The 18,968-nt window shown below is 37.9% G+C and overlaps 1 protein-coding gene across 2 annotated transcripts in view; it reads left to right on the top strand.

Moving 5' to 3' along the window:
- The window catches only part of SLC44A5 (solute carrier family 44 member 5), a 108,445-nt gene that overhangs the window by 48,654 nt on the left and 40,823 nt on the right, over positions 1-18,968 (top strand). For both annotated transcript variants that reach the window (XM_069788371.1, XM_069788373.1), the window contains exons 2-3: positions 7,682-7,730; positions 16,866-16,939. In XM_069788371.1, coding sequence (XP_069644472.1) covers positions 7,682-7,730; positions 16,866-16,939 — 123 coding nt within the window. The remainder of the gene's footprint in view (positions 1-7,681; positions 7,731-16,865; positions 16,940-18,968) is intronic.

Genomic DNA, 18,968 nt, shown 5'->3' on the forward strand with positions numbered 1-18,968 from the left:
CTATTGCTGATGCATATTACAGTACTTTTAATTACTTGAACATACCTATTTACTCCAGTAGAGGGAAGCAGCACATACACATAAAGCTCCAACACCTTTCTAATAAAAATACTATTTTCTTAAAAAGCCACACCTACTCTAGCCACAGGCACATGTAATTGTTGATCAAACACCAAGGAAGAAACCTGAAGAAACTTAATAATTATTGAAGGAGGAAGAGCATTTTATTAGAGTTGGGTAATACATTGCTGGCTGAATGCCATGTTAGTGTACATCTGTGTTTAGCACTGTCTGTTCAGGGCCTTCTGTTACTGTACTATATTGAGATTTACTGATGCAGCCTTTGACAGAGGTGCAAACTTGAGTAGGAGTACAGTAGAATCATAGTCACTTGGCTTCTCTGCTTCTTTTTTTTTTTGTATTTGTCTAAGAATAGCAGGAAGTCTTGGGAGGTAGTTAAGTATGAGAGTTCAGTCAATGGTTAATATTTTACAAAAGATCAATTACATCCTCATCCTATTATTTTTACCTTCATTTACTGATACTGATTGTACTAAATATCTCATTTGGTAAATATTAGAACATTGCTTTTAAGTTCTGTAATCACAAAATGGGCTGTGACTTCATATCACCAGCATCATTTATGAACTATGAGATCATTCTTTGTCATTGTGTACTACACAGTGACAGGGTTGACTTAAAAACATTATTTTTGTTGTTCCGGCATGTAGTTCAGCTCTGTCTTGTAAAATTAATGTAGAAATGCATGTACAAGTGTACATATTTCTCATTACAGAATTCTACAATTGGTGTTTTAATCATATTCCACAGAGAAGGGAAGTTTTACACTGGTCAGGATCACCACATGGGAATTCTGTTCCTTTGTGGCTAAAAGGAGAGGTTGCTACCTTTTTTTTTTTTTTTTTAAATGGCTTCAGGCTTTCAGATTCACATACCACCTATAATGCCTTGTACTTCCTTTCACTATATAGGCATTACAGTATCTAAAGTAACAATGCTAAGACTTTGTAGCACTAACTACTGTTCTGCACTTTTGTGCTATGCAGAAATACAAAATGTACATTTTGTTAAGAAAATAATTTAGTAAATTATGACTACTTCTACAGATAAATGTTTCACTTGACAAGAATGAAAATTTGATATACAGCAGACAGTTTAGATTTTAGACTTAAATGTGTCAGAGTAAATCTTGTTTTTCCTACTTGCATGACTTGTACTTTGGGGGAGCTAGTCATGTGTAGAGAGGAAGAAATATTTGGCCAGCTGTGACATGTAAAGACTATTTTCACTCACAGTAGCACAGGCTGCAAAAACACAGTAATTACTGACAGTATGATACCTTATTCTCAGTTAGCAAATCATCAGTAATTTTTTTCGGTTGTATTGACTTCCACAAGATTATTTTACAAATGGTATTCAGGTGCAGACATTTGCCTTTCTGCTTATACATTGTATGTTAGTACAAGCTGGTAAGAGTCATTCCTCTTCATTTATACTATCAGACTGGCTTGGAGTAGGTGGGCAAGGCACTGAGTGATAACTTTCTATTCACAGAAAGGCCTGCCTACTTTGTGAATTTCCATTCTGATTGGAGAAGTCCATGACACTCAGCTTTATTATAAAATCTATTGAAATATTATTTTTGTGTATCTGTGCTTGCTGGGGAAAGTGTGCTAGCAACACTAGTTAATATCTCACACAGACAGCTTGCTAAAATGATCCAGGTACAATAACATGGATAGAGATGAAGAAAACTACTATGGAAAACACGGTAATTTACCTGCTTTCTTGTGACAATTCATAAGCACCTCATCTAAATCTCATTTATTTCAATTGTGTTACTTCAACTGATTTTAATGGGCTTGCATCTAGCCCCAAATGGTATTCTGTAACTTCTTTAATTATTAGCAATATCCTAATTTTTTTCCAGCATGACATTTGCAAGTTTATTTAAATTGCAGATTAAAGGTAAACTTTTTATATATATATATATAGTCGATTTTTATTTTAGATAAGAAATTTAGATTTGCTTTTTAAAACTATTACAGTGATAAAGTGCAACAATTTAATTCATATGCTGTTTGGAGTCAGAATTGGTAAATGAAATATCTTGTGAAATATTTCTTGTAATGATACTATAATTCAACATACAAAAGTTTCCTCTTACAAAGCAGCCTGTGAAATAGATCTGTCTCATCTGCAAAGAGTGAATATCATCTCAGTTTTTAATCTGAGCCAAAAAATGACAATCGTTATTCCGAACTACTGCTTTCTTCCTTATGCCTACCAAACTCCTAAAGCTTGGAATTTGCTTTCTAAATACGTTTGGGCTTTTATAGCTAAGGAAGTGGTTTGCATTTACCAGCAGCTATGTGAATACTAATAACATAAATAATTCCCACCTCACCCCCAAAGAATCTTCTCAATTTTTAAAGAATGGTAGTAATTAATTTTGGGAATTTGATATCTAATTTAGAAAAATGAGAATGAAACAAACAACATTTTTCTTTTTCTTTGTTGTTCCATGAAACTATGATCACAGTTGCTGTGTCATATGTTTTGGTAAGGAATATTCCAGTGATGCTACAGACTACTTCTGTCAGTGAATTTTAGTGTATTTTTAACTTAGAATATAGTTACCTTTTCCTGTGTAAACTGCCATATTTTGTAATGGATTTATTTCAAGAGCTAAGTGACAGAGGAAGACAATTTGAGCAGTATTGCACTGCACCGTGCCATGATAAGCATACTGACTGCTGACTGTGAGGAACAATTCTTGGAAGAAGTTTGCACTACTGCAATAATTTTACTGCTGTTACTATCTCACAGCATCCCTCTTCTTGCCTGATGGAGATGAAAGTCTCCATTTGAATCAGAGTTCATCTTCTGGAGTGCTTTGTTTTATTTTCTTGCCTATTAGTTAGTGGATTTTAGTTTTTATTGTAGCAGTATTGTGGAGTTCACCTACTACACTTGAATATGCTCCATAAATACGTGTATCTTTTGATACGCATTTTCTTTGTTTCATTTCAGAAGCACACAGGTATGACAGAAATAACAAAACTTGAGCTATTTACAATGATAGACACTCTGTTAATAATGATCTTATTATGGAAAGGAGGCCACTTGTGGAAACATATTGCATCTTGCCCAACTGGTTACATTATAAAACCATTCTGCTTAATAGAGAGATTCTGGAAGCTCAGGAGATTGTCCCTGTCAACAGACTTTCTCAGTACAACACAGACTGACTGGAGAAACATCTATAAGCAAAATACAAGTGTATGGCTTCCCTGCTGAAAGTCTATTCTGTTTTTGAAAATCTAGCTTGTTGCCATACCAAAGAGATCAGAAATCACTCCTTTCTCTCTGGAAAGTAAACAATGTGTGTGAGAAGAGATAAAAATGGACAAACATGTAAAAATACATTTGGGGCATGCTAGGTCTTAGCTGGCCGTAACCAGACAATTACAGCAATGTGGGGCTAGATGGACTTCAGGAGATCCATTTGGCTGCCTCTGTGCTGAGACATGGTACATTTTTCTATTCTCTTCCCAACAGGTATTTGTCTAATCCATTCTTAAAAGCTTAGGGTGAGGAAACTTCAGAAGTATGCTTGGAAAATCTGTTCCAGTGTGTAACTGCCCATGTGTTCTGAAAGGTTTCCTGATGCCTAATCTAAAACCATCTTTGCTGTAAATGAAGTTAGCTTCTCTCTCTGATAGAGGACGCTGAGAACAACTGATTACTCTCTCTTTTATATGGTATTTGAAGACCATTATTTTGTGCTCCTTTTCTTAATCACAGTCATTGAAGTTTGCATTAATTTACTGCTTTTTGTAAACCTCTTAGTGTCTTCTTTTTAATCAGTCTTTCTACTGTCTCCAGTTTTTCTGTGTCATCTGAAATTCTAGGGCCATGATCTAGAAATAGTTTTTCAGATGAGGCCTTACGTGTCCCAAGCACAAGGAACAGTGACTTCACCAGTCATGCTCTCACTTCTTGAATGAGTTATGCTTTTTTTTGCAAAGAATCGCTTAACTGACTCATTGGCTGTTTGCAGTCTGCTGTAATCCTTCAGGGTTCTTCTCATCCGCGTTGTTGAAAGCAAGTATTCTGTATGGATTTGTGAATGGAGTTTGTCTTTATAACTTTCTTCAGTTTATGAAAATAACTTTGAATTGTTAAATTGTTTATCAAAATCCCTTTGATTCTGTCTCCAGAAGTATTTTAACACCAGTCACCTGCACAGCTTCAAAGTGTTCGTTCTACTTCATTATTCAAGTACTTAAGGAAAATATTGAGTATCTTTGGAGAATGGGTTCCTCCAGTAGTGGGATTGAGCTAATTACTAACATTAAAGAGTGAGAACTTTGGGTCTTAATGGATGATTCAGTGAAAGTGTTTGCCCCCAAAACCAAGTAGACTGTAAGAAAGAATTATTAGGAATGGACTGAGATCAAATAGAAAAAGTCATTATATGATTGTATAAATCACAGTATCGTGGTTTAACCCCAGCCAGTAACCAAGTACGATGCAGCTGCTCACTCACGCCACCACACCCACCCACCCCCACCCCCAGTGGGATGGGGGAGAGAATCAGAAGAAAAAGGTAAAACTCATGGGTTGAGATAAGAACAGTTTAGTAGAACAGAAAGGAAGAAGCTAGTAATGATAATAACAACAATAATAAAATTACAATAATAATAATAATAATAATAATAAAAGAATTGGAATATACAAAACAAGTGATGCACAATACAATTGCTCACCACCCACCAACTGGTGCCCACTTAGTTCCTGAGCTCCCCCCCTGCCCAGGCCAACTCCCCCCAGCTTATATACTGGGCATGACATCACATGGTATGGAATATCCCTTTGGCCAGTTTGGGTCAGCTTTGCTGGCTGTCCTCCCTCCCAGCTTCTTGTGCCCCTCCAGCCTTCTTGCTGGCTGGGCATGAGAAGCTGAAAAATCCTTGACTTAGTCTAAACATTACTTGGCAACAACTGAAAACACCAGTGTGTTATCAACATTCTTCTCATACTGAACCCAAAACAACGCTATACCAGCAACTAGAAAGAAAATTAACTCTATCCCAGCTCAAACCAGGACACACAGCCAATATTTATGGTGAATATTCTGTGCAGTTCTGGCCCTTCCTTTTCCAGTAGTATGTAGTAGAGAAAAGGAATATAAGCATGACCAAAAGTATGGAATGGCTTACATATGAGAAACAATTGAACAGACTAGGACCCTTGAAGATAGACAAGTAAAGAGGAATATAATAACCTGTAAAACTATTAGTAGCATACATTAGCTGCCATACAGGTATGAGCTGACTGATGGCAAGCTTAAAACAGACAAAAGGAGGTAGTACTTCAATGTTTCATTAACCTGTAGTATTCTGTGATGTAGGGCATTGCAGATTGTTAAAGTGTACACAAGTTAAATAGGGATTTATGAAATAAATGAGAAAGAAATTCACCCACAACTATTAAATACAAAGTCACTTCCTTTGGTTCAGAAAAGTGCAGTTGCAAATCTCTGTAATCTCAATTTTAGGGAAATACCACTATGTTTGCCTTGATTTTGTGTTTCTCCTCGGGTATTCACTATGGCCCTTTGCTAGATACAGGGTGTGGGTTCAGTGCATCTTTCTTGTGATCTGATATGACTGTTCTTACATGCTAAATTTGGGTCCTGTGTGAGCAATGAACAAAGGTTCACTTCAGTGTGCCTTATGGTCAGAACTTATTAATAGGGAGCAATGTTACAGAATGTGAATTGTTCTGGAGAGAAATTATTTTGTAGAAATACTAACTTTGTAGAAAATGCTGTACAAAAAGGTTCTTCAAAATACAGGGTTTGGCCCAGCATTAAGTATTGTTTATGGTACACTTGCTTTCTGGACCATGGTGGGTTCCCATAGTACCTGTGTAACAGCATAACTTGTATCTTCCACTCCCCAGCATTGCTGTCACACATCACTCTTCCGAAGTTTCAGCTTTCCCAAACTCTTCTGTGTTAAAATATATTTGTTTCAGGACCTTGGTAAGGTGGACCTGAACACCTCAGATGAAGGGCAAATAGAATTTTATTACCTGCTGTGTTTATTGTACTGGTCTGTGTGTATTTTGATAAGGTTTTTCTGATATAAACCAAGAACAAAGTCTGGCGTTTAGTTAATAAGTAAATTTTGCTTTTGAGAAGTTGCTAAGTTCTTCTCTAATTGAAGAAAATAAGTATTTTTTCTGAAGGCAGGGGAAAGCTTAGGCTGGTAACACCCTTTAATACCAGGTATATTCAGGAGATCCTTAAGGAAGCAGTGAGAAAGCACTCGGAAACAGTAATTTGTATTGTAGTGTTGATATTTGAATGAAGAATTTTTCATTGCACAAAGTTTGGTTCAGTAAAGCTCCATAATTACTGACCTTAAAAAAAATTCCCATAAAGCTGAATACCTAGCTTCAAAAGGAAAAATCCAAATCCTGGTCTGTTGATTGAAGGACTGCTTCTTTCTCTTCATACAGTAGCTTGAAACTTGAAAATTTAAATTCTACCATAAATTTTTGTTACACTTTCCCAAGTGAAATCATACTGTAATTCATCTTATTCAAGTCCACATTTGAAGCACAGATTGGTGGGTTAGTATTTGGCAGCTTCTTAAAATAGTTTGCTTATGCGTAGGGTGAATCAATTGGAACTATGCTAACCAGGATAGCCACATGAAAAAAATGTAGCACGTTTGATTCCTTTCATCTGTAAACTATGGCCAGATGTTACTGACTGTTTCTAGGAGGGACCTGACTTGACCTTCTAGTCATTCTGAGATTCATATAAAGCAACAACCATGTTCACGAATATGTGTATAACCAACTTTAAAACCTGCTCTGCTTCATACACTGGGGTATGTGATGGGTGCATCTACTTGAGAGTTAGAGAAGATATTTGAAACATGTGCTCTTCTGCCTGCTTTGTGGCGCTGTACCTCATCTCCGGCTTTGGAGAAGCTGGTGCAGTTTCACTACCTGTGCAAGGTAGTGTAGAGCAAGGTCAGCACTGAATTTCTGCAGCCTCCAGCCATGCTTTGTCATCTCCTAAGCCCCATGCAAAAAGGGCAAACCTGCAACTCTATGTCTATGAAGTCCTTTAACCAAAGCAGTGGGAAGTAAGAATAACTCTGCAAGAATGTAAGTATAACATTAAGTACAGACATGACTCCAAACTGTTCTTTTAGAGAAAAATCAGAAGGGCTTATCCTATAGCTCCAGAGAGGTAGGTTCACTCACTTGCTGCCAAACACACTTAGCATGTGACTGTGAGACATAATCCTTGTCTCTCAAGTATCAGCAACTTTCTACTGTGAACACTGTGCATAGGTGTAGTGATAGGATGTACATTAAAGGTAATTTATCATGTGGTAAATGTGAGGCCCTCAAAGTTTTTGGACTAGAAGAAAAAGGCTTTGATCTCATCTACAAAAACTATATAATCGTATTGGTGAATTACTGATACTGCCTGCATGAAATGATTTTAACAGAACTGATTAAATAGGAGTATATGGAAGTTGTTCTTCAAAGACTGCTGTTAACACCCCCCTCTCTATAGATTTTGTTTTAAATAAGGACATATTTTTATACTGTTTTATTTTAAATGCAGGTGAACCAAGGAAATTTGACCCAAAGTTCAGAGGACCTATTCATAACAGGTAAATATCTCAACTCATTCTATTTAATTCTTTTGGTTTTCCAGTGAACAGGGGATAAAAAATTTTGTTAACAAAACTTGTGAATTTGATTTAGCAATTCTTTTAAATCCAGAAGACAATGCTTACTACCCTTGAGGCTGTATGATTACTGGGGAATATTTAACTGTGAACTCTTTAAGTTCTCTCAATTTGAATGCCAATTTTGTATGCCTCATATTGTCTAGTACCTGCTGTCTTACCTTGTGCTGATATAAGTAGGACCATTTGAGGTGGTGTTATGTTCTGGGGTGCCATGGCCGTGCGATGCAGTCTGTCTTGTTTCCGTACAGCACAGGACTGGAACCCTGACATGCTCTACTATTCAGTTTGGAGCTGGTTTTCCTGCTCCTGTAGTCACCTCATGAAGGGACTTATTTAGTTCTCTCCAGAGTATGGCCTGGGTGTGCACCATTACATTTGTGCTGTGGCTGGCCAGCAGGCTAAATCCCAGGCAGAAAACCAGCAGTGCTTGAACAGTGACAGCAGTAAAGTACTGTCAGTGATGTGGCTGGCTGCTGGAGTCACTCAGCCCTGAAACCCTTACTTGAGTGAACAATTTTTACATGTGTGAAGAGTGTCTCTGAAATGAGACTACCTATGAGGCTGTGGTCTGCAGAGTTGGATCCTAAAATATTGCAATTTAATGGTATTTTTGAGCAGTCTATTATTGTGCCTTTCCCTCACGTGCATGAGTGGTGAAACTCTGGTGATGGAATGCTAGGAAGACTTCTCTTATTTTTACTGTTACTGTGTGATACAGTTAGTAAAAACTGTTTTTGCACTGTGGCTTGCTGTTGGACCTGTATAGTTGCTGTGACAGCTTCTGCAATTCCAGGTATATATATGTGCTATTCTAATTGTACATGCCACAGCAGCTTCTTAAAGCCACAACCAAATGAATACAATGCAACACCACTACACCACATATGTTTAGTGCATTTTATAATGCTTTAGTGATATAGTATTGTTGGAAACAATATAAAAAAGACCAGTTCCCTAAACATTAAGGCTATGGCTTCATTGTACAGTAGACCATAAGACAGTGAAAGCTGCATTGATGCTTATTGAGCATCCTTTGCAATGAGGTGCACTTGCATTTAGATTCAACATACCATTTCTGCAAGATACCCAAATGACTTGCCTGACCTTTTGGGGTCATCAGGGCAGCACTGTGCAATACACTACAGACATGCCCTTGAAGTAGTTTAAGATTATTATTCAATCTTTTTAAAGACAGTGAGTGAACTGGGTTTTTTTTAATTAATTTTTCCAATTACTGAGATTAAATGATTAAGAAACCACACTCTTTCAAGCAAATAAAGACTATATAGTTCCTATGAACAAAATGCCTTCTCAGAAGATATTCCAAAGAGTTCAATGGGAGGAAAATGGGCATCTTCCCTGAATTTGTTTCTGACTTTGGGGCTTCCCACTTTTCTGTAGGAGAAGAGATACTAGGAAGCTGAAAGCATACATTTTTGTCTAGACAAATGAGTGCTAGTAATGGATATGTGGATAGCGACAGAGCTGTTTGTATGCCTTGCCATAACTGGCATAACTCTGTGTACAGTGTGGGTGGGGAAACACTTATCTTTGCTTTCTGCTGATAAAATAATTTGTCCTGCTCTTGATTTCATTGTCAGTTTTCATTGATCAGGGAAGAAGTTTGTCTTCATTTTTGAAAAATGGAGAGGATGGGTTTCTAGGAGATAGACTGCAAATTGTACATATGTGCATTGAAAGGTGCAGAGACAGCTCAAAAGGTCATGTCCAGTCATCGTGAGTGCTGAAGCTCATGCATTTTTGGATGTGCTGTAGAGTAGAAATTATGTTTTGAAGTTGTTGAGCACCAAGCTATTCCCTAAACCACTAAAAGCCTGAAAAACTGAGAAACAGAAAGCCAAGTCTTAATAATGGTGTATTAATGTCTATTAAAGAATGGATTACTCCCACAATTTTTGTCAGATGGATCCTTTGCAAGGAGATTCAGTTATCATAGAATCATAGAATGGTTTGGGTTGGAAGGGACCTTAAAGATCATCTAGTTCCAACCCCCCTGCCATGGGCAGGGACACCTTCCACTAGCCAGGTTGCCCAAAGCCCCATCCAGCCTGGCCTTGAACACTTCCAGGGATGTGGCATCCACAACATCCCTGGGCAATCTGTTCCAGGGCCTCACCACCCTCACAGTGAAGAACTTCTTCCTTACATCTAATCTAAATCTACCCTCTTTCAGTTTAAAGCCATTACCTCTTGTCCTATCACTACATGCCCTTGTAAAAAGTCTCTCTCCTGCTTTCTTGTAGGACCCCTTTAGGTAACTGGAAGGCTGCTCTAAGGTCTCCCCAGAGCCTTCTCTTCTCCAGGCCGAACTCTCTCAGCCTGTCTTCATAGGACTTTTTTTTAATAGAACAGAGCTGTTGCCAGTGGTTGAAGTGTTGAACAATGGTGGGTAAAAGGAGTGTTCAACAAGGCAATGTGTACAGTGCTTTGATAGTACCATCATTCTCAAGAGGGTTGTGTGGAGTTTGGTATATTTCATGCAAACATCTTTTTATTAAAAAAAAATTAAAATGCAATGGCTGGGTTGATTGACTCCGAGCCAGCCATCTCATGAAAATCCAAAATTATGATATCAAGAGGATGTCTTTTATTGGTATGACTACATACTGCAGTCCTTTCAGTTTTTTCCATTCTCATTCTGCGCCGTTCGAGACTGTCTACTTCTGTTCTCCATAGAAACGTTAGCATACAGTGGAAATATGTGTTGAAAAAGTGGATTGTATCAAACCTAAAAGTAGTTCTGAAACATACTTCTTTGTTACAAAGCCTGCTGCCAGAACAATCTGGCTTGACTTCAGTTAATAGCCAGTGCTGCAGATGAAAGCATGTCTGTTACCACTTATAAGGTTCAGTAGTTTACAAGTAGGTGAAATTGCTCAGAAAGCATCTAAGAAATCATGGGCAATTCATCAGTGTTTTCCCAGATGTAAGTGTAATATAGAGAATAAGTTCTAAACTAGCATTTACTATCCTTAGTGAGAAGAATAAATTAGAGAACCACAAGTTATTTATCAGTTTTATCTTTCTCAGCAGAAAATTTATGACAGAGAAGAACACCGCAGCCTTGTGGTACTCTCACTTGAACACACACACACACTGTTCTCATCTATGCAAGATGTATTTCTTCTTTTCCTTTCTGAAAGCTAATAATTTTAGAAATAAATGAAAATGTTTGTTTAGGTAGTTGATCCTAATTTGTGAAGTATCTTTATGATACTGCCAGTGAGACTTTGTATGCACTGTGTATAGGAATGAATTTAAGTGGTAGTTTAGGGATGTTATTAAGTGTTCATCTATGTGCATTACTACTGGAAAATACTTGTAAGGTTTTATATGTTGTATCCACCGAGTGAGTAACCTTACAGGTTGAAGCAGTAGCTCTGCAATTTCTCAGCTCAAAATGATGTAGCAGGAGTTTTGGTAGACAACTTTCTAGAGGAAAATAGAAACTCCTGGTGTTCCCTGTCAGTCTGAGCTGGAGATGTATACCTTCCCCACACCAGATCTGATGATCACTTTAACAGAATTTGTATGAGACACAATCTAGCACATCATATTTTGAGAGTAAACTGTCTCTGATTCCTCAAAGGCAGAAATTTCCTCCAAGCCATCTTTCCCTGCCCCCAGAGGTTCACTCCGAAGAACTGAGTAAGTTGGGCAGCTCTCAGTTTCCAAATGTATGAACACTTGTCTAGTGTCACAACCCTGAAGCTGTCTGTCTGTCTCTCTCTCTCTCCCATTGGCATTGAAATTTGTCACATGAGAGGGCGGCTCTGTTGAATGGTCTCAGTACTTCATGCCAATGTGGGATGAAGGGGGGAAGGTTGTGGAGAAGGCTTGTGAAGTTAAGGATTCATAAGGAATTTAGATAGAATGTGTTACACTTCTTTAAGAATAAAACAGCATTTCTTCCACCAACGTCATCATAAGATACCTTAAATATGTTTGTGGATAAATCAGTCAGGTACCATCATACAGGTGGGAAAACAAGCTTCTCCTTTTTCTTAATGCAATTATACTACTTTGGGTATAAAATGAACTGTGTTTCTCCATTTAGATTTTCTCTAAATTCCAGTAAGGGAATTTATACAGTCAATACTATCAGCATATTTTTCTAAACTGCTTTGGCAAAATCAAATTGGTAAATCACACATCTGACTTATCACCAATTTCATGGAATTTGTCCTAACTCTTTCCCTCGCCCCTTGTTATTTTCCTCCCTCCTCTATGTAGTTTCTTGGGGGTTTCTCATATTCCTCTTGCTGGTTAGACACATTGTAAATTTTTTTTCTTGTTATGTTTTAAAAACTCCTGACACCTCCTGGACTATCTTTAATTGTTCAACATCTTTCTAGAAATTCAGTGTTCTTGTTAAGACAAAGATCACCTTTTCCTTTGTGATTAGAAAATGAAGTTTTGGGTTCTCACACAAATTGAGTATCAGTAAATTTCTATGACTGTTTAGCTATCTTCTTTAAGAGTTTGAAAAAAACTAAGAAAAATTCCTGACCTTAACTAGAAATACAAATTTCACCTTCTCTCAAACATAAGGTGTCACTCATAGATACCTACATGGCACATCACTTGTTACTGTGGTCAATATTGAAATAATAAACAATTTTGACATTTAAAGTCTCCCTTGTGCTTTTTAAACTAAATAGCCTGCTAAAGATGTTACTTAGGCTACGCTAAGAGCCTACCATAGATAAGTGTTGGTAGAATATAAAATTATTTTTCTTGCTACTGGTATTTTATTGGTCCATATATGTTTTATTACATGTTGTTGTCTATATCAACATAATGTGCCATGGACTCACTAATATGAGTGGGGAGGCCTACATTTTAATTTGAGTTCTTGTTTCATGTTTCTGGTTTGGGGCATACAGTGTCTACAGGTGTTGCTCATTTGCAGATATCGAAATTTTGAGTTTTCCAAAACTAAACAATACTTCTTTAAGCATGGTGCCTGTAACTAAGACATATCAACTTAGAAAATCCATGCAGGTCACTGCAGATCAGTCATACTCATTAAGAAAATGCAGAATTTAAGGTGATGGAAAACAGCTTGTGGTGAAAACTTCTCTAAATATCTTTTTCTGTGCGGTTTTAGCCTCCACAGTAGAAGTGGCAATTCATGGGGGATTTTGAAAGGAAATTTCTCTGCAAACATTTAGTTTATGGGTGCCGTGCACATTTATTCAGCTGTGCAGGATGATGCCCTCAATGTCACTGTGCTGATAGAAATATCCATTTGTACAGCAGATCTTGCTTCTCAGTTCAGCCTCAGTGAAGAGAGGGGTCTTCAGAGGTATTCATGGCATTATATGGCGTAGTATAACATCACCTTGACACAGCATGATTTAGGGAAGTTTCAAAACACAAGCTGTTAGTCAAGCAGGGAGGAGGAACTCAGGGGTGAGAACATCAGTGGTCACCTTAATGTGTCAGCAGAGTTGAAAGTGGTAAACTGAAACTCACACTGTGAACATCTTGAGTGTCGTTTTGCTCTCTGGTTGCACAGTGCTGGGCTCAAGACTATTTGTGGGTGCTAATATACTGCTAGCGCTGTTTAACTAATAAATGTCGTAGTTTCTTGCTAGTGCAGCATCTTGAGTGAAATTGCATTTGTGACAGATTGGGCATGAAACTGCCAAACAGAGAGAGGTTCTAGTCAGTCATTAAAGATAAAGTGCATGAACTGTCAGTGAATAAATGGCTTTTATGCACTAATACTGTGTGCAGATGATTTTATCTTTGCATTCATTTATTTGTTAGGATGCCATTACACATGCACAAAGTATTGTTTGCATGCACTGCCACGTGTAACACAGCAAGATAAGCCAAGAAGCCAGTATGTTTCTGAGAGACAGTGGAAAGCAAATCAGGCTCCATAAACTAACTAAATGACAGCAGTAAGCAGTAAAATGTGATGTGGGAGCCTGAACTGTGCACTTAACCAAATTAAGGTCTTTTATTGCGTCACCTGAAAGTGATAAATCTAATGGTTTTATCAGCAATTTATCTCTATGGAAACTCCTGTGTTCAAATACATAGACTCACTGTGTTTTGGTTCAGATTATGGAACTTAGTTATCTAAAAAGTACCAAAACCCATCAAAATTTCCAATGCTGGCTATTAGCAAAAGCATTTTTAATGTTTTTGTCATCTATACCATAAGAATTGTAAAGTGCTTTTTCTCATTTATCTTTGAATGTTTACACATAATTATTATATAAAAGTATGATAGCACTATCTGTAAGAAAGATTATAGAGCCTGTATGATAAGCAGTCTTCTCAGTTCCTATTCTCATAATCCTATTTCCATTAATCCATCTTCCTTAGGGTTCAGTTTAACAGTTCAGTCTCCTGGGTGATTTTGCTCTACCGCATTAGCCTGAAACAAACTGAAAAAGCAGATTTGCCATAACAGATCGCCTTCTTAGTTTGAAAAAATTCGTATCAAATCTGTTTTCAGTCAAAGTGTGGCTGGATAATTTCTGATTGGATTTCATTAATAAGCAAAGGCTTCCAATATCTCCTGTTTAGGAAGAGGCAATTCCCATCGTTGCAGTTCCTGCGACTTTGGAAACTCACAGAATCTTCACAGTATAACTTTGTATCTTTATAGAGTTATTTTAATTCATTCATTTAAGATGTTTTACTTTTTTTTTTTCCTCTCCTGTGGAGCCTTGTATTTATGAGGTAATATTATGATCTCACTGAAAGTGAGCTACTTGAGCTAACAATGACGTTAAATGGACCCAGGGTTTCGCCCGTAGTATCTAGTAAGATAAGCAATTATTTTGTAGGAAGAACAATTAGTCTGTATGAACTGTTTCAAAATTTTCTGAAGCCACCCAAAAGACTATTTATGTACTACTTATATATTTTTTAAATATTTATATAACAGCAATACTTGGCAACAGTGAGTTTTACTAGGTGCTGTACAGAAGTTTGTGTATTACAAAGCACAGAAAATCCTGCATTCTAGTAAACTGTTTATGGGTACTTGTTCATGGTGGCTCTGCAAAGGAAGCTTTAGCACAAATGGGTGTAACCTTTAATTGCATTTAGGTATCATAAGACAAGACCTGTGAGAATTGGACTGGAAGAGGTTTTTGGGACTATAGGAGTTGTAATTAAAGAATTTATGGTGCCATATTTCTCCTGAGACATCTTGAATTAAATATTGTACCTCTTAAAAACGGCTCTGATGGGGTGAGAGCCAAGCTTGAGCAGTGTCAGAACTGCTTCTGAACAGACACTGGGAAAATGAGCAGCACTGTTTTAGCATCGCTTCTACTTTAAGCAGTTGTCCTTTCTTAGATTACTGTCATATTGACCTTGAATCCTGTACCACCTTGGCCTCACTGAAATTTTTTTTCAGTGAGATGTTAAAACTGTGTCTCTAGAGAAGTGCAGAGGATTTTTCATTCCTTTTCACACGTGGAAACATTTTTCAAGTCCTCCAACTGTTTAAAAGATCTGCCATCTTTATCTCCTTTATGCTAAAGAATAAAGGTCTCTGTAAGAGGAAACATAGATTGGAAAATGGAAGGAATGGTAGATGCTAAAAATGACTGTATATCAGTGGGAGCTGGGATTCTAAGATTTCTTTTACTGGCGAGATGCAGCTTGCATCCACTTGGCTCCCTGCATGGACTTGCAAGCAGAGATGAACATCGTTCGTTTTATGAAGGTAGTCCTTTACTTTAACTTGAAGCACGCTTTAGCTTTCCTAGAGTTATTATTGCTCACTCATCTGCCACAGAAAAGCGGAACAGGATTTGGATCAGGTCAGAACAGCAGCAGTTTGTTACTACAGCTGTGGGACAGCCCAGAGCAGCACCAGCACCGACAGTCTCTGTGGACATGAGCCTGCCCAAATGGGGCAGTTATAGTTCATACACCTTTAGGTTATACAACCTGTTCTTCACCAAAACTGTGTCAGATAAGCAGGACATTATAAATAACAACAGCGACTGAAATCCTTCAGATAAGGAGGCTCTAGGCAGCACACCCTTTTACGAGTAACTCACTCCTATGTTAATTAAATCCTGGCAAGACGATTAGCTGCAACTGTTTCTTAACCAGTGAGACTTGCAAAAGCCTGTGAGAGGGTAACTATTTTGCTTCCACGGACCTTCAGAAACAAGGGCTTGTGAAGTTGACTTGTGAAGGAGAGGACTGCTCACCTCAGCTGGAGCTCTTGGAGTTGATGGTCTCCCCAAGTGTGCACTGACCTTCTGCTCACTTGGGCATGTCGTACTTCAGGTTAATTACACTCCTGCTCTGATCAAGGTCAGGTACTGGAGAAAAATCAGTCTAGCCATCCACATCTCCACTCCTCTGCCTGCATGAACTTAATATGCAGATCAATAAGTAGAAGACAGTAATTCAACTGAATATTCACAGTTTACTCACTGGCTCAGTTTTCAGACTGGAGAGTGCTGTTCTTCGATTGCTTGTCTGTAAAAGAAGGTACGGCTGTCCATAATATGTGGGGGGTTTTTTTGTCCTCTCTCTAGAGCATATTTTGGTTGCATTAAATTAGGTCAAGCAGCTGAGTCAGAATTTTGTGCAGAGATCAGGGGTAGTGGCGTATAGGCTTTTTTTCAGTTCACACTGTTATTTTTCCTTTCATAAGCTATTTATAATACAGGTAAGTTGTGCTGAATCTTTCTTTCATCACATTGTTTACAATATTTGATACCAGCTTTACGGACATGCTGAGGCAGATGTCCTGTAGTAGCTTATACCGTAAGTGATCTCATGGATTCAGTGTTGTAAGGTATTATTTGTTTTAAGAATATTTAAACCTGTTCCTCAATATGTTTTTATTGCTGTCTACAATGCAAAAGGCATACACGTTTATTTGCTGGTCTTGCTGTGAAAGCAAGGCCTTACACCTCAAACGTGATTTTGTGAGTAAGACTTATACTAAGTGCAGATGCAGACATCTTATTCAGATGTTAAAATACCCTATAACACTTAGACACCTTATTTTTAAAAAGTGTTTCTTTCTGTCCCTAGGCACTGTACAGACATTATTTGCTGTGTGATCTTCATAGTAGTCATTCTGGGTTACATTGCATTAGGAATTGTGGGTAAGTAAATGCAGGTATAGTAGTGCTTCCTTATACACAGGGGAAGCAACTTTGTGAATGTTAGAATTTTTAACTGAGATGTCCTTTTTGCTTATATCTATGTAAAGCTTTCCAAGCAATAAGCAGTGCCTGTCCTAGAAGCAAAAAAATGAATTAACATTCAGTGTCTATTGTAATTACGGAGAAGTTCAAAACCATGTGTTTACTGATGAAAAATTCAAAATTAAGTGTGTTCAAGTAAAAATGACATGGTTTGATAATTTTGCTATCATAAAGTAACTGTAGGGGGAAAATTGACTTTCATTTGTCATTAATTTGACAGCAAAAGTTAGAAATAAACACTTTGGTTTTAAGAGGCATTTTGTTCTGTAAAATATTACTGAAAGAACCTATGTGAGCAATAAGGAGAAGTAAGAGAAATTACTTCATTTATTGTGGGATCCAGAGTTGTTTGCACATCAGGATATTCATTAAGATTAGCCATTTTATTTTGTTTGTGTGAGAGATTTGTATGAATGCCTGTGTGTGAAAGGACAAACGATCCTGTAAAAGTGTACTTAATGTGTATCTGCATGTCCACCTGAGCTCTTTCAGTTTGCTTGTAAAAGATTGTTTTGGCCCTGCCTTACATAGAATAAAAGCCGTTAGTTTTCTTCATAATTCTGTAATACCATTTTCTGTTCTCTAGAGAGAAAAGGTTGTGCAATCTCCATCCTTGGGGATATTCAAAAGCTGGCTGGATGTGGTCCTGGGCAACCTGTTCTAGGTGACCCTACCTGAGCAGGGGTTTTGAACAAGATGATCTCCAGAAGTCCCTTCCAACCCCAACCATTCTGTGAAAAGCTGCTGTCTGTAGCATGAAAAGATGGCTGTAAGCAAGACTGTTTTAACCTAGGTGATTCCAGTAACTGTCTGAGAGAATACATGTATCCTCCCATAAATTGTATGGTAGCATAACATACTCCAAGCCACAGTGCTCAGCTGTCTCTTCTCACCCTGCCTGTAGTAGCTGAGCACTGAACATGTTCTGGAAAGTCTGTTTTCTCTCTGAAGCACTGGGAATTCTGTGTGCGTATTTTTTCTTTCCCTTATTCACCTGCACTTACTGCCAAGTCATGAACCTTTATGTCTTCAGTAAGACAGAGAAGTGAGGAAGCAAATGGTATATACCAGCAAGTTAGAGAGGCATGGAGGACCTTTGCAAGGAAGTGCAAAGCCCACACTAGGAAGCGAACACCACGGGAGCAGATGGCTGATGATGCTTGCAGGTGGAAGAAATTATTTCTTTTCAAAACTTTTTGGTTTTTTTCTTGTCTAATTTCTTTGAGCCTCTGTTTCCCAAAAATGAATGATAACTTGACATCTATGAATGTAAAAAAAGTGGGCAGACCAAAAAGTGAATTCAGAAGCTGTTCAAGCTGTACTTGATTGTATGCCATACTTCTAGAGATTGCAGCAGCTATAGGGTTCTCTTTGGGTTTGGATCCAGGAAGGAGTCCCTAACTGTACTGCATGGCATTATTGTACAGTCAGCTTCAGACAGACTTGAAATGCAGTCCTTTGACAGTTTTTTCACAGGTCAGTGTCTGTGATTCTGATGCTTAAGTTAACATCAGTGGTATCTGTGTGGAGACAAACCCAGGATCTCTTTGTTTTGTAGCTGCTACTGGATTCTGTGTATGCAAAATCATGCATGTACTCTCTCATCACAGTTCTGGCTACTGTTTGGATTCTGTGGACCCTTTCCTTTGCTAGGGAATGAAGCATCTTCTTGCCCTCATGGCCTAATTGAATTGTTCCCACTTTGCTTAACTCCAAATTGACACTAATGTTCATTTGACTTCTGAAAGTATTTGGAGCAGAAAAACTCATGTGACTCCCGGTTATAGGAGATTGGAGAGGGACTTACCAGAATATACATGCAATATGTCTCTCCGCTTACTAAACCTGCGCTGGAATAGACTCAAGAAAAGGAGGTAAATTATTAGTCCTAAGAAGCAACAGTAGCTGCTGGACTTGGTGCTGGGAG

The sequence above is a fragment of the Haliaeetus albicilla genome, chromosome 8 (assembly GCF_947461875.1).
Source record: "Haliaeetus albicilla chromosome 8, bHalAlb1.1, whole genome shotgun sequence".
NCBI classification, from domain to species: Eukaryota; Metazoa; Chordata; class Aves; order Accipitriformes; family Accipitridae; genus Haliaeetus; species Haliaeetus albicilla.